Here is a 15,269-nt window from a genome sequence, read left to right as displayed (position 1 = left end):
TGTTCTAATTGATCATGTTGTAGTGTAGCCTACTTTGTACATTATATTCAATATCAAGGCAAAAACAACTAGTGACACCCTCACCTCAATCATTACAGCACATCATTAATATCATATTGGTGTGCTTTATGTAAAAAAATATTACCGTGACTTTAAAAATAAAATTGAATGAAAGACGCCGATGCACCAGGAAGTGAATGAGCTTATTATGGTGCGTATGTGTGTAGTGGGTCAAATTCCTCTAGAGTGAAGTAATAGATTAACCCACTAAGTGCAGTCTCTTTTGCTCTCAGTATATAACTTCATCATGCAAACATTGAGTGGACTTAAAAATGCATTTAGGATCTACAAAGGTAGGCCGTTACCTATTTCCACTCATAATTTCATATGCTGCTTTTTTAACTTTTCCTACATTTAAAAAACATGCACGTGCAGTTGTTATATAACAAATCGTTTAATTTAACTTCACACTGCTTCGCTTCGCACTTGGGTCTATTTTGCGATGACTGTACGTTACTTCGCTTATTACACGGCAAGCTGCCACAACAGTAAACAAATTGACACAAAATATAGATTTGTGATGTTGATTATTTTATAACGTGAAAAGTGAAAGTAACACGGGAAAAATAGCCCGGATGTGCAGCTTACTTACTTTTACTTTTCACACCGCTAGATGGCGCCATTGACCAACTAAAATCGATTATTTCAGAGAACCGTACGTTCACGATATTTTTTAACAGATCTTCTGACCTTTATTAATATGATTGGTGTAACTTGTAAACTTTGTTGGTGTGAGAATATTTAAAACTTCGAAATGATTTTGATGTTACTACGTAAAACGACATTTTTACAGGATGCTGTACAGTTTACAAAACAGATCCAGATTCATGCAATTAAAACAAATCCAAGAATCCAGGTGTGTAAGGTAGTTTTGAAAAAAGAGAAATCAATAACCTTTAATGTCTTAGGGATCATATCAATTATAAGAAGATATGCAATCTGATTTATTGATTGCTATTTTCTGTGTATGAACCAATACTTAATGACTTATTGTAACAGGCGGTTTGTAAAAATTATGGTCTACATGTTCATAAATAGATTAAATACCTACAGAATTAACAACTATTACAACAGTAAAACAACTACCAATTTTATATACAAATACTGGAAGAGACACTGTCTTCATATAAATAACTGTATTGAGTGGCATTATGTCATAAGTTAGAACTCTATTCAGGTGAAATTTTTATGGTATCATTCCTGTCACATCACTGCTCAAACAGTTTATTTACAGCGATGTTCATCCATGCCTGCATGGTCCTCCCATTTCTCCCAGATAATCCTGTGTGATGTAATAGGGCTGGCGAACTTATATAACAGAAACATAGCCCTAGAAACATTGCGCTTCAGCATTGCTCTCTGCAGTTTGTCATTTTTTTTTCATTTGCTCTCATCTTCTGTTTTGATAGGGTGCAGCAGTTTATCCCTTTACAGGATGTCCTACATAACACCTCATACTCTGGGTAAGAATACAAGAGCTCTTCTGCGTGAATTTATTGATTGTTCATGGGTGCACATGCTTGTTTAAAAGCTGCTGATGCATTGAAATGAGAGAGAAAGGCTGATGCATAATGGCTTTTGAAAAGGGATTATTTAAATCTTGCTTATGAATAGCTGAAATTGTACCTTTTTCACAATTGTCCCTTTTCTAAACTAGCCTCAGAACATTTACATGATGTACTTTTAAGTTAAATAGTTCTTATTGTTTTCTGTGTAAAATCGCGGACACGTGTTTTCTCTTCTGCTCTGTCAACTGTTGTCTTTAATTATTTATTCTGTTTTTCAGCTGACCTAAATAGTGATACGGCAGCACTATTCTTGTTACTTTTCTGTGCTTACAATGGCCAGTCAACCTTGCAATTTTGATTACAAATAAACTTTTTATAGATTGGTGACAATATTCCAAAACTACTCTGGATATGATGCACTGTTTGAATAATTAATGTTACTTGTTTATTTAGAATAATAATAAACTCATTAAAACCGAATAAAATGGAAATATTAATTATATCATATTTTTATACTTTTATATACTATAGCATTTTTTTGAATAGTCTATGAAGGTTTTTTGGTGCAAAACATCTGAGCACCTGTGAGAGTGGAATTTGTAGTTGTTGTTTTTTCACTTCCGCAAACACAACAGAAGAGTTACACCTTCTTGAATCCTTCAGTTCACGTGCACAAATCCAATTCTACAAATTGCACAAAAATTTGTACCATTTAAATGACAGTTTGCTGTCTGTATCCTTATAGCTGCCAATGATAAGAGAACATGCTATACAAAGGTACATGGGGTGCAAAGCATAGCTCCTTTAGTGCGTTCTGTAGAGGAGACACCTGAACCCATTCCCACCATAGTTAAAGGAACAATCCCAAAATGGATCCATGGAAGTCTGCTTCGGAATGGCCCGGGAAAGTTTGAATTTGGGAATCAGCAGTAAGAACGGTCATCAACATGATTATATTTTACAGTTAATTACTGGAATGAATGTCACTGTAATGTTAAACAAATATACAAGAGAGGATAGTATTCATTATTTTCATGATCTGAAGCTAATAGCATGTCAAAGTAACTATGCACTGAAGTGTATGTCATGCGAACTCTGTTACATCAGGCACACATATGTTCTCATTAATATCTTTCCAGTTATAACCACTGGTTTGACGGAATGGCGTTACTGCACCGCTTTCAGATTGAGGGCGGCCAGGTGACTTACAGGAGCCGCTTTCTGCGGAGTGACTCGTACAAGCAGAACAGCGAGAGGAACCGCATCATGGTGTCAGAGTTTGGTACCTTGGCCCTGCCTGATCCCTGCAAAAATATTTTTCAGCGTTTTCTGTCCAGATTTGAAATGCCAAGTACGTAACACAGAGTAGTTGGTGGAGTGTGTGTGTGAGATTGATAGTATTGAGGTTTGCTGTCCAAGCTTTTGCAATAGCTGGTAAATTCCATATCATGATTGAGTTACACATGCAATGATGTTTTTGATAATGTTGTATAATTGATTTTGTGCTACCAGTTTGCAACAGTTTTGACCTCACCCCAAACTTTTTAAAATTTGTTTATTACTGTTTAAACATGCAATATAATGCTTTTTATCTCCTTTCCTGAAATAGTAATACATAAAGTCACATGCTTCCAGTGTACTTTGTTTAAGTGCACACCATTCCCATTTACATATTTATTAAAGATTTGTATCCAAAGTGACATACAGTGCATCTGAGTTTCAATTTGATCAATTCATGTTCCCTGCTTATCAAACCCATGATCTTTGTGTTGCCAGTACCATATGGTCCTTAATCGAAAAGTACCAAGGATGACCTAGGGTGACCTATTAAAACAACCACACAATGTCAAGTGTGTGGTCTAGATATGTGTATGGAGATTCTTCTAGTAAATGAGTAAATCTAATAAAGCATAAAACAACCGTTTCTTTGTAATCACAAGAGTACATTTAGATTAGACACCATAAGTAATCAGTCAGGATTTTGGACACTACAGCTAAAAATATATACTGTATATAATTATGCCTTTAAAAGCCTATACAGCCATAACTAGGATTTATAATGATATATTTATATTATTTAAAATGATTAATAGTGGGATGGTTCTGCACAGATGTTATAGGTTTAGACTTGCTAATTTAATGCCAAGAACAAAGGCATACAGACAATATTTTTTGCTGAATTCACAAACATCAAATTTCAAATGTAACTTTTCCGCTCTTGTTTCAAGAATCAACAGATAATGCAAGTGTCAACTTTATGAAATATAAAGGTGATTATTACGTTAGCACGGAGACAAACTTCATGCACAGAGTGGACCCAGAGACTTTGGAGACCAAACAGAAGGTAAGAAGCATAACCTGTATTTTCAAAATCATCTAATGGTATCTTCCTTGGCACACCTCTTTTTGTCTAAATGTTTATTTCAAGGTAACATTTTACCATTTTACCAATTATAATTTAAAGTATGGTTGTTTTTTGTAGGTGGACTGGAGCAAGTTCTTGGCAGTAAATGGTGCTACCGCTCATCCACACGTTGATCCAGATGGAACAGCTTACAACATGGGTAACTCATATGGCAAAAAAGGTTAGATTAAAGACATCTTCTAATGTGTCCATTATAAAGTCAGATGCCATAATATTACCAATGACAGAGGTTTGGTGTTAAGAAGCTGTGCTGCATGTGTGTTTTACAGGGACTTTCTACAACATCATCATGGTTCCCCCTAAAACAGAAGGTCCAGAAGATACTCTAAACGGAGCAAAGATATTATGCTCTATCGCCCCTCACGACAAATCTAAACCCTCCTATTATCACAGCTTTGGTAAATGAAGCATATTTATCATCATGTCTTGATCTTTAGGCAATCAAAAGAAACCTCTTTCTGTGTGATTTTTTTAAATGCTGAACACTTCAGTGAATGGAGAGAAGTAATCTTATAAGATGCAGAACTAAAGTTTTAATGTTGTTCCCCTGGACTTTACAGGCATGTCAGAAAACTATGTAGTGTTCATCGAGCAGCCCATTAAGATGGATCTGATTAAGATACTGACCAGCAAGTTGAAGGGGAAAGCATTAAGTGATTGTATTTACTGGGACCCCAACCAAGAAACCATATTCCACCTCATTGACAAACAAACTGGAAAGGTAAGATGATAATCATGAACTGTATTTAGTCTCACTGAGAGCAATTACTGTGGCGATCTTAGTGATACGGAACAAAAACATGACATTAGACTTGGTTTAGTAGCTGTGTAGATCAATATCTTGAATAATGACTTATGTCATCACATTTTAACTTCTTTGCAGAAGGAGAGAATATATTTATGAATCACACTCTAGAACATTTTTTTCAGTTTAGGGCTACTGTAGAAACAACACGGCAATTCCATGTTGGGACTGGTGGTGTATGTAGATAAAAGGTCATTCAAATATAATAAAAACATAACGCTTCTTAATATAAGGTCTTTATACACCTCTGAACACAGAGCTATGTATATTATATAGCATTTCTGTAAATAGATCCTCCATAAAATTGCCCATTGCACCTTTAATATCATTTTAGGAGAGCCAAGTGAAGTATCACGCCAAAGCCATGTCAACCTTTCATCAGATCAACGCTTTCGAGCAGGATGGATTTCTAATGTTAGACATGTGCTGTTCTGATGATGGTAATGCCATAAACAACTTCCTCATTCAGAACATGCGTAAATCCGGAGAGGCACTGGATAAAGTAATGGTCTTTCTTTAACTCTCTTCTATGACAATCTTTTCTTAATTTTGACCATGCACTGTTGTTAATTCAGATTGTCCCTTTCTATTTCCCTGACTGAAATTAAAGTTAAGAATGGAATACAGAGCTTATGAATAGCAAAGAGCTGTTCTTGAACAACAGTGAACAATAAATCACATTCGAATGCCATAAATGACATTCTCTTGCTTTACTCCACTCTCTTTATCTATCTCAGATGTATGACAGCATAGGGCGGCCATATCCTCGTCGCTTTGTGCTACCTCTTAATATCACCAAGGAAACTCCGCTGGAACAGAACCTCAACACAAGATGTGACAGCAAGGCTACTGCTGTCTGCCGTACCGAAAATCAGGTCTGTTCTTTGGTGCTTCTAAATTCTAAGCACCTCCTTCACATGGTATTAAAGTGATAGTTCACCCAAAAATGAAAATGCTGTCATCATTTACGCACCCTCTTTTAATTTCAAACCTGTATGACTTTCTGTCTCCCGCAGATCACAAAAGAAGATATTTTGAAGAAAGTTGGTAACCATTCAGTACTGGCCCCCATTCATTTCTATCGTATGGACACAGAACCAATGCAAGTGAAAGGGGGGCAGTTAACAACTTCCTTCAAAATAGCTTCTTTTGTGTTTTCCGGAAGAAAGAAAGTCATACAGGTTTAAAATGAAAATAGGGTGAGTAAATGATGACAGAAATTACATTTTTGGGTGAACTATCACTTTAATATTTGTATTTTAGATTGTTGTTTTAAATCTTTGATTGCAGTCCAACTTCAGATTTAAAGGGTGGTTACACTAGACTTTTGTGTTTCATTTGCTTTTATTGTTGAAACACATGAGAATCGGGACCGGAAATGCAGGGTTATGCTGAAATAACATGAACTGCAAGTTCAAGATGACCTGCAAATTTGTATGATCAGAACATCACAACCTTACAGCTGCATGTTTTGCTGTGTTTTAAGAAAACAGACTACATGGTATATTTCAACTATTACAATTTCAGTATTTGTGATGTGTTATTAAGTATTATTTTGTTCCATTGGAACACAAATACATACAGAGATTTGGTGTATAATGGAAAAATAATAAACATGTTTGATTGCATGTTAAAACCATAACAATAGATTAAACAATGCATTTGTGTACTGTATAATTGTTATAGGACAACATCACTTCATTCTCTCTCTCTCTCTCTCTCTCTCAGGTGTTCTGCACATTTGAGGATCTCCACGGGGATGACCTGAATGATTACGGTGGCTTGGAGTTTCCTCATATTAACTATGCCAAATACAACACCAAACCTTACAGATACTTCTATGGTTGTGGTTTTCGAAATCTAGTGGGTGATTCTCTCATTAAAATGGATTTGGGGAACAAAAAATTTAAGGTGAGTTTAAAATTATTTTGCTGCTGAGCATGGCCATTTATTTATTTATTTACCTCACGTAAATTTTATTCGTAACACTTTAAAATAAGGTGCTATTTGTTAACAATTAGTTAGCATTAGCTAACATGAACTAACAATGAACAAAACTTCTACAGCATTTATTAATATTAATTCATGTTCATTTCTGCATTTACTAATACATTATTAAAGAGGCCGTGCAACGGTGTTTCATGCATTCTGACTTCTTCACAATGTTAAACGTGCTGTCTTCTCATGCTTAACATGGTCAACTTGTCAAAAAACGAGTTGGGTTTATTACTTAGTATTTCTGTGCTCTATAGACTTCCCCAGCGATCGTACAGGTTTCAGAAAAAAAAATTCTAACATAAAATTTCTCTTTGTACCCTATTTGGACAATGCTCCCGGAAATGCTCCCTGCATAAGGGTGATTAATGTTATATAAACAGTGGATGTAACGCTGGATTTGGAAATTGTTTGAAAATGTATGGAGCCGTCCCAGCACTAAACTATGCCGGACATGATCCGCATGGGGTGAGTGAAACTGATGTCTGTGTTGCACGCGTGCTTAAGTTCAGCCTACCCTCCCTCGCACAAGCCGTATGGTTTCGGAAATAATTGTACAGCTGTATCTGTCGTTTATAAATGTGATTAAACTAAATACTCTTCAAAGATAAAGTATGCAATACAACTCTATAGGTACTCGAGATTAATATGAGATTCGCAGAAACCGTGTGTGTTAGAGCAACTTTAAAATCATATGTTGTCACTGTTAACATTAGTTAATGCACCATGAACTAACATGAATAACTGTATTGACATGAACTAACATTGACAAGGATTTAAAAATGCTGAAAAACTTAAATTTTCATTCTTAGTTAATGTTAACTAATAGCACCTTATTGTACAGTGTTACCAATTAATTTGTAGTTATTTAAAATAGCTTTTTAGGATAAGTAAAATATGAATAAAATATATGCAATAATAAATTATTAACAGGTATGGTGTCAGCCCGATCTCTACCCCTCAGAGCCTGTTTTTATTCCTTCACCAAATGCTGTGGAAGAGGATGATGGGATTATCTTGTCTGTGGTTATTACACCAACTAAGGTATAACAAAGCATTGAATATATAAACATATTGAAATATGCACAAAATGTCTTGGTTACGTATGTTACGTCAGTTCCCTGATAGAGGGAAAGAGACGTTGTGTCGAACAGACAGAATGGGGTTTGATCTTGAGAACCTATCATCTCTGATTGTACTTTTAAAAGGCCAAAGAACTTGGCGAATGGCATGGCATGCCAGTCTCCGACCGGTACATATGAGATTCAAAAGGAAGATGGCATGGCCATTCATTCACCTTTGGGCTGAGAAACCTGAGAGGCATTCCTGGTCGCTGCAGTGGACGGCGAAGCATTGTGGCATGAAGGACACAACATTCGTTCCCTCCGTCAGGAAACAGTGGTTACATACGTAACCAAGACGTTCCCTTTCTGTCGGTCTCTCGACATTGTGTCGAACCAACAGAATGGGGTTCCTATACGAAACGCCATGGTGCTGCTCCGCGTCGCAAGTTCCAGCGGAGCAACACTGACTGGCCTGGGCGAGTCACAAGTGAGCGCAACTGCGAATCGTAACCTTCCAGTGGTGTGGCCTGAATGACGAAGAGAGTCTCTTACTATGGAGATAAGAGGTGCTCTGCTCAGGGAAGAGCTTGCTCGAGGGGCCAGACCACAAGGTCCCTGTACGTACACAACAGATCTCGCGAGTGAGCCAATATAAGCCAGTCATCGAGATAGTTGAGGATAGACACGCCCTGCCAGCTGAGGGGAGCAAGAGCCGCCTTCACGACCTTGGTAAAGGCACGGGGAGACAGGGCCAGACCGAAGGGCATGTCCTTGTACTGGAATGCTGGATAGACATCAGGATGCACTTCTGCGTCAACATTCTGAACGGGAGCCTGTGAAGGGTCTTATTCAGAGTGCGCAGATCCAGGGTGGGGCGCAGATTCCCACCTTTCTTGGGGACGATGAAGTAGGGTCGTAAAACCCAGAGGATATTTCAGCCAGAGGGACGGGCTCGATCGCTACCTTCGCCAGAAGGGTTGTAACCTCAGCCCAAAGTATGGGAGCATTCTGGCCTCGCACTGAGGTGAACAGAATGCCCTGATACTTGGTAGGGCACCTGGTGAACTGGATCGTCCTCACAAGCAACTGTGACGGTTGGGGAGCTGTATCCCCCAGATACCCAGATATCCCCCAGATACTGTGACAGAGGAACTAGTGGGCAGATCTGCAACATCATCCCCATGGGGGAAGGTTCTGTGCCTTGCAGCACGAGCGGGTCTGCTAACTTACCTGCCTTAAGTCTTCACTGCACGACGCATCGTCGAGTGGAGAGTGCTGAAGTCTTAGGGATTGGCATGACGCAACGCCGGGTAAAGGGTTGCTGCATGCTGGAAACCCCAGGGAGGAATGAAACTCTCTTGGTGAGAAAGTGGGCACCCGGCCCTGAGGCAGAGTTTGTCCCAGTTCGGCTCGACAGCGGTGGTGTGGCTGGACCTGCGCCCAATGTCCTTGTCCTCCCTGGGCTGTCCCTGTCAGGGCCGCTTCTTCTTGGTCGGGTGCTGACGGGGAGTAGATGTTTTCCTCCGTGAAGTCCTCCGTCCGCGGGGGGCCGCCTGAGAAGAGGGCGCCGAAGCTGGGGAAGAAGGAACAGAGGAGCCTTAGCCTGGTGGACCTGCAGTATGGCCAGGGCATGAAGCGCGGAGGCAGCTTGACTCGCAGAAGTATAAGCTTTCGACATCAGTAATGACGAAAACTTACATCCTTTGGAAAGGAGCCTTGGTCGGTCCGTGAAGGTGGCGGCGGTCTGCGGGATCAGGTGCACCGTGATGGCATGCTTAACCTACATAGCCCTAGTCTGCCCCGGCGTTGAGGGAAGTCAGGGCGACCGGGCGACCGGGCTTGTCTGAAAAGGGGGCTTACCTGGTCTTTGTTAGCTCTTCATGCACATCCGGGAAAAAAGGTAACAAGACACCGTGCTCCATATCCAGGTACTAGACTCCAGCTGTGAGTGCTTCGGGGAATGCAGTGCAGTGCACTGCAACCTGAAGTTTGTGGCGGCGCGGGAAAACATGCCTGTCATCTCAGTGTCAGATTCATCCTGGGCTTGACCGGCTGTAGCCGGGAGATCCAGGGAATCTTCAGCATCGGATGCCAGGAAGTCACCATCCTTCCTTTGTACACTGTTGCGTAGATCCGTTATGGGACGGTCTACTGCCGCCCATTGGAGACCGGGTAGGCGAGCGTCACTGGGCATGCACTGGGCTTTTTATACCCGTATGTACGGGGCGGAGACTGGCACACCATGCCGTTTGCCAAGTTCATTGGCCTTTTAAAAGTACAATCAGAGATGATAGGTTCTCAAGATTAAACCCCACTCTGTCGGTTCGACATAACGCAGAGAGACCGACAGAAAGGGAATCACATTTAACAAGAAACAAACAAACCCTGTACTTCAGCAAGCATTTTGTAATTAAAATAAATACAAAAGTCAAAAGCTTTTACATTTGTTACAATACTTGTTGTTTTACAACAAGTATAGTTTAAAAAAACGTAACTATCAGAGCATATTTATCTGAATCATTTCTTTCTCTTCTTTTTTTTCAGAACCAGAGTTCATTTCTCTTAGTCCTAGATGCCAAAACCTTTGAAGAGTTGGGAAGAGCTGAAGTGCCTGTCAACATTCCCTATGGATTCCACGGAACCTTTAGTTCAAGTGTATAAAGCTCATTTGGGTTACTTCAACAAAATAACCATGAACCAAACCGAGCTCATCACAACAGTTAACACACTGCTTACCAGTCTATAATAATATTACAGTTTTAACAGAAAACAGAAAAGATCCACAACTAATATCCACAGTATTAAACCAATAAAATTCAAAACTGTTCCTTACGTTAAGAATTCCCCAAAAACTGGAGATGTTTTAAATTTATTTAAAAACTTAATTTTAAGTTCAAAGACAGTCACTCACACAGATAAATAAATTACAAATCTGAATTTTATTGTTTTTATTATTTCACTTAAAATTAAAGATTTCACTGCGATTTTTAAAATGTACTCAATTTTTTTTTAAGTTTTTCATTTTTAAATAAATGTATTGAAACTTTATCTTTAGCTTGTGCCAAGCCTGTGACGAAGGTATAAATTACATTTTCCCACTGTAAAAACAAGAGAGCAAAACACTAGATTTAAATGTGGATGTGTGCATTTTATAGTAAAAAATCAGTAAAGTATTGAAATATATCACAAATACATGATTTTATATTGTTATATTCTGCCTGTTTACATTTTCATTTTATGCAACAATTCAACTTTTATTTTATTAAAAATATGTTGTACTTACTAATTGCCATCTCCTGGATTTAATTCACAGGCCATTTGTAGGAAAGCTTTCACGATGATGGAAATCTGATGATAAAACAAAAGGCAACTCAAATGTATAGGGTTTTGTCATAGTTCAGTCTTATACTGTTTTGTAATTTTTGACAACAAGGCAGATGCAAGCGCTAAAGGAGTAGTTCACTTTCAAAATAAATTTTACTAATAATTTACTCACCCCCATGTCAGATGTTTATGCATTTGTTTTTTTTTGGTCGAAAAGACGTTAAGGTTTTTGATGAAAACATTCCAGGATTTTTCTCAATATAGTGGACTTCACTAGTCAAAATTACAGTTTCAGTGCAGCTTCAAAGGGCTTTAAACGATACCAGCCGATGAATAAGCGTCTTATGTAGTGAAACGATCGGTCATTTAAAAAAAAATGTATTTGCTTTATAAACAGAAATGCTCGGCTTGCTTTGCTCTGCGATGTGCGTTCATGACTTCACACAAATAAGTAATTACGTTGAAAAGGTCACGCTTGACTTCGGCGGATATACCGAGTCAGTGTTTACAAGTTAAACGTGCAATTTTCAACGTAATTACGTATTACGCGAAGTCATTAACACGCATTGCAGAACAGAGCAAGGCGAGCATTTGTGTCTCAAGCAATATCTATATGTATATATTTTTTTGGAAAATCACAGATCGGTTTCGCTAGATATGAAGGCTTTTCGTTTAAAGCCCTTAACTTTGACCTTCAACCATTTCAAAAACCTTAATATCTTTTCGACTAAAGAAAAAAACATAAACATCTTGGATGACATATGGGTGAGTAAATTATCATGAAAACATATTTTGAAATTAAACTACTCCTTTAAGCAATGATGAAATGACACAATTACTTATTTTGTACACAAGAGGGCAGTAGATACTCATAGTATGTGTTCAGTCAGTCACCTGACTGGTCTCAGCGTATAGCATATGTACTCTGCACCCCAATTCATGCATTTTCAATACTTCCATTAAGAAATTTTGCATCCATTCAGTCTATGTAGACTTCATTTGATCAGTGTGTGCAATGAATGTGTGTGTATCTGTTCTTGCATATTAACATTTCTCTGGCTCAGCTAAATTGGGAGCTCTCAGATTTCCCCTAATCCCTGCACATCAAACAGCAGGCAGAGCAAAGCGAGCAGATGCAGACAGACAGGCACTGCTCTCCTGTGGTATCTCGACCTGCCGGATCTTCTTTCCATATACACAGTGCTGTTATTGTACGTGTATGTGTATGTATGTGTGTTTGTGTGAGGGACACAGCTTGTGTTGTTTGTCCTGGTGTCTCTCCATTCGGGTTTTTCGGGTTTAAAGAGTGGACTGACTGGTGACAAGGAGAGAGTGGTCTGTGCACACTGATGCTTATGACCACGGAGACACACACATATAGACTTTATAATTTATAGTCTTCTAATGTAACACAAAAAACATTTTGTCGTGAATGATCCTCCCTGTGTATAATATTAAAATTGTGAAATTTAAAATAAAAAATGACCCTCACAAATAAAACAACCTGACAAAAACATAGGTCCACACTCTAGTGCATGTGCTTTATTTATTTGTCTCACAAGAAAAATTTCCTCATTTGTATTGATGAAAATGACTTGAAAATAAAATGTACTATCAAGTCATCAATTTATTCAGGCTAATTTATTCAGAACTGTTTGCAACAGGTTAGGAATCTCGTCATCTGGAACCTGATCATCACTTTCTCCAGCGCTTTCTGAATCCTCACAGTGTGGATCAAAAGCAACTGAATGCTGCCTGGTCTTGCTCATCACATCAGCCTTGAAATCATTAGGAGAATGAGGATTGTGTTTTCTGCTTTTGTGCATCACAAAAAGTCCCATAAAAGTTTGTCTTAAAATCACACCCATAAAATACACATTCTACAGTTTCGTGACCTCTGAGTTGTTTACACAAATGTTGAAAATAGTCATTTTCAGAAGAATATTGTGTATTACAAATGTTACAGTTAAAGGAAAACACTGCCTCTGGTTCCAAAGTGTCCTCAATTAAATGATATAGTCAAATGTGTGTGAAGAGCACCGTCTGTTTTGAAAAAGCATGGACAGTTGTAATGTGGGCATGCAAGGTATAGTATGGCTATGTGTAAATGGTCAATGTTTTAGTCTGTAGTGCCCCAAAAGAGCTCCCTTTGAAGATGATGTCAACTGGCAAACTTTGCACTTCCACACCATGATTTCATGCTACATTGTCAAAGTCCTAAATGCAGGTTATTTAAACTGACAATATAAGAAGCCTGCATAAATGCTAACAGAGATGCTGCAACAAGGAGCCTCACAAAGATCTGTAAACAAAAAAAGTTACATATTAGAAATTGTACAACCTAGCTTGAAGAGGTGGACACACCTCTTAAATATAAAGATGTCACAATTTTAACGTTTTTGTACAATTATAAGCATATAAACCTAAATATGGCTTACCTCTTTATGTGATTATCCACCGCTCTGACAAAACGCCACTGCTCACATGCAATTTACATCTTCTTCATCTTGTCTTGCTTAATGTCCTCAGTACCGTTCAGTCCTTAGTACCGCCACCTACTGTATAGCTTACTTCCATGGGTGATGGATCCGCTGTTTATTAGCCCGGTGGGCTCTCGCTAAATCCTTGGTGTTTCGAGTATGATGTCATCACCCAAACGTGTTTTTCGTCAATTTAACAATCATAGGTAGTTGAGATGGTAAGAGTAAGGTTGGGGTTAGGGTAAAGTTTTCGTGAGAATTGAAACACCAAAGATTTAGTTAAGATTTAGTTTTCTGTGGCTCAGTGGTATGAGCATTGCGTTAGCAAGGCAAGGCTGTGGGTTCGATACCAGAGGTGATTTGTTATATATGCCTGTTCGATGCTCTTTTAGATCTGTGTAGGACAAGTTATAAATTAAAACCCATCGTGATTTGAAGGATACGAAGTCACTTAAGAGTTAACTCACCATAGAGTGACTGACTTGTCATGCGATCGCTTTTCTCTGACACATACACAATATAAACATATTACACGATGTCTATGTAATTGTATCTGTTTTTTTTTCAGAATATAATTATGACAGTGGGTTTCAGAAAATACAATGACAGCTTAATACGATCGTTTCCACCTCCTTCATTTGCAATATAAGCATAAAATCTAAGATGATACATTCTGGGTATTTGGAAACCATCGGGATCGAACACACAACCTTGCGCTCTCCACGCAATGCTCTTACCACTGAGCTACAGGAAAGCTTTAAACATAGGCCTACTTGTATTGTAATCCCTTTAAATGTGCCATTGTGGTTTTGGCCAAAATAACTCCTGGCAATAGTGTTTTTGAAACTCATGGCGACTGTTAAAAACACAATGTCGCTTTAATTGAGCGTTAGCAGCGCAGCAAAACTCTGCGCCAAAATGATCGCTGCACTGCTGTTCTGCTCCGCGAACACGCGCTGCCTACGCGTGCGGTATGAAACGGGAGAGAACGGTTCATGATGCGCCACTCTGCTTTCACACACTTGTTTGTTTCGCACTAGGGATCCGCGTGTGTCTTCTGACTAAATAAACAAACCTGGGTCACATTTCTTAATAAATATATAAATAAACATCCAACTGAACATCTTGAACTTCCATGGTGTATCCAGATTAAAAAACAAGACTTTGAATTAAGTGTGGGACAACACAGAAATACAATTATAAACCTTTTCAGGACTAAACACAATAACTGAAAAGAACAAACTATTGATATTGTATCAGTAGTTTTGATGTTAGGATGGTAGCCTACTTCAAAACACTTGACACTGGGCTCCTCAACCTGCTATGCCGTTCAATTTCAAAAGGTGTCCAAATAAATAAGTAATTGAACAAGTTCTCTTAAAATAAATATGTATCTTATTTCAGCTTTATTTTGTTCCTCAAAACAAGTTACAAAATTGAGGACATTTCCTTAAATTAAAAAGAGAAAATAATATCTTGGTTTTATTAGTGAAATCTCCTCAATATTATTTATAAAACACTAAACCACAGTTTCATTAATGAAATATACACACTATTTTTGGCTTTTTCTGATTTCAGTTAATCCTATTAATACTCCCATTAAAAAAG

General features: G+C 38.3%; 1 protein-coding gene and 1 long non-coding RNA gene across 2 annotated transcripts in view; one reads left to right on the top strand and one right to left on the bottom strand.

Moving 5' to 3' along the window:
- The first annotated feature begins 246 nt into the window (after nt 1-246).
- Nucleotides 247-11,143, top strand: bco2a (beta-carotene oxygenase 2a). The gene is made up of 13 exons (XM_056745814.1): nt 247-353; nt 1,470-1,523; nt 2,314-2,497; nt 2,708-2,919; nt 3,797-3,912; nt 4,051-4,153; nt 4,263-4,391; nt 4,554-4,714; nt 5,133-5,300; nt 5,536-5,673; nt 6,527-6,709; nt 7,727-7,837; nt 10,402-11,143. The coding sequence occupies exons 1-13, from the start codon at nt 308-310 to the stop codon at nt 10,516-10,518; spliced, it is 1,722 nt and encodes a 573-aa protein (XP_056601792.1). The 5' UTR covers nt 247-307; the 3' UTR covers nt 10,519-11,143.
- The window catches only part of LOC130419246 (uncharacterized), a 74,447-nt gene continuing 70,321 nt past the window's right edge, over nt 11,144-15,269 (bottom strand). Inside the window, exon 3 of the long non-coding RNA XR_008906477.1 lies at nt 11,144-11,205. This is a non-coding gene — a long non-coding RNA (uncharacterized LOC130419246). The remainder of the gene's footprint in view (nt 11,206-15,269) is intronic.

The sequence above is a fragment of the Triplophysa dalaica genome, chromosome 4 (assembly GCF_015846415.1).
Source record: "Triplophysa dalaica isolate WHDGS20190420 chromosome 4, ASM1584641v1, whole genome shotgun sequence".
NCBI classification, from domain to species: domain Eukaryota; kingdom Metazoa; phylum Chordata; class Actinopteri; order Cypriniformes; family Nemacheilidae; genus Triplophysa; species Triplophysa dalaica.
The sequence above is the reverse complement of the archived record's forward strand: the minus strand, read 5'-3'. Positions and strand labels throughout refer to the sequence as shown.

What these genes read in the sequence shown, in the direction of transcription:
- bco2a (XM_056745814.1), top strand. Translation starts at nt 308, where the DNA reads ATGCAAACATTGAGTGGACTTAAAAATGCATTTAGGATCTACAAAG. An exon ending in TAACTCATATGGCAAAAAAG is followed by an intron (nt 4,154 to 4,262) that starts GTTAGATTAAAG and finishes TGTGTTTTACAG; the next exon opens with GGACTTTCTACAACATCATC. An exon ending in CCGGAGAGGCACTGGATAAA is followed by an intron (nt 5,301 to 5,535) that starts GTAATGGTCTTT and finishes TATCTATCTCAG; the next exon opens with ATGTATGACAGCATAGGGCG.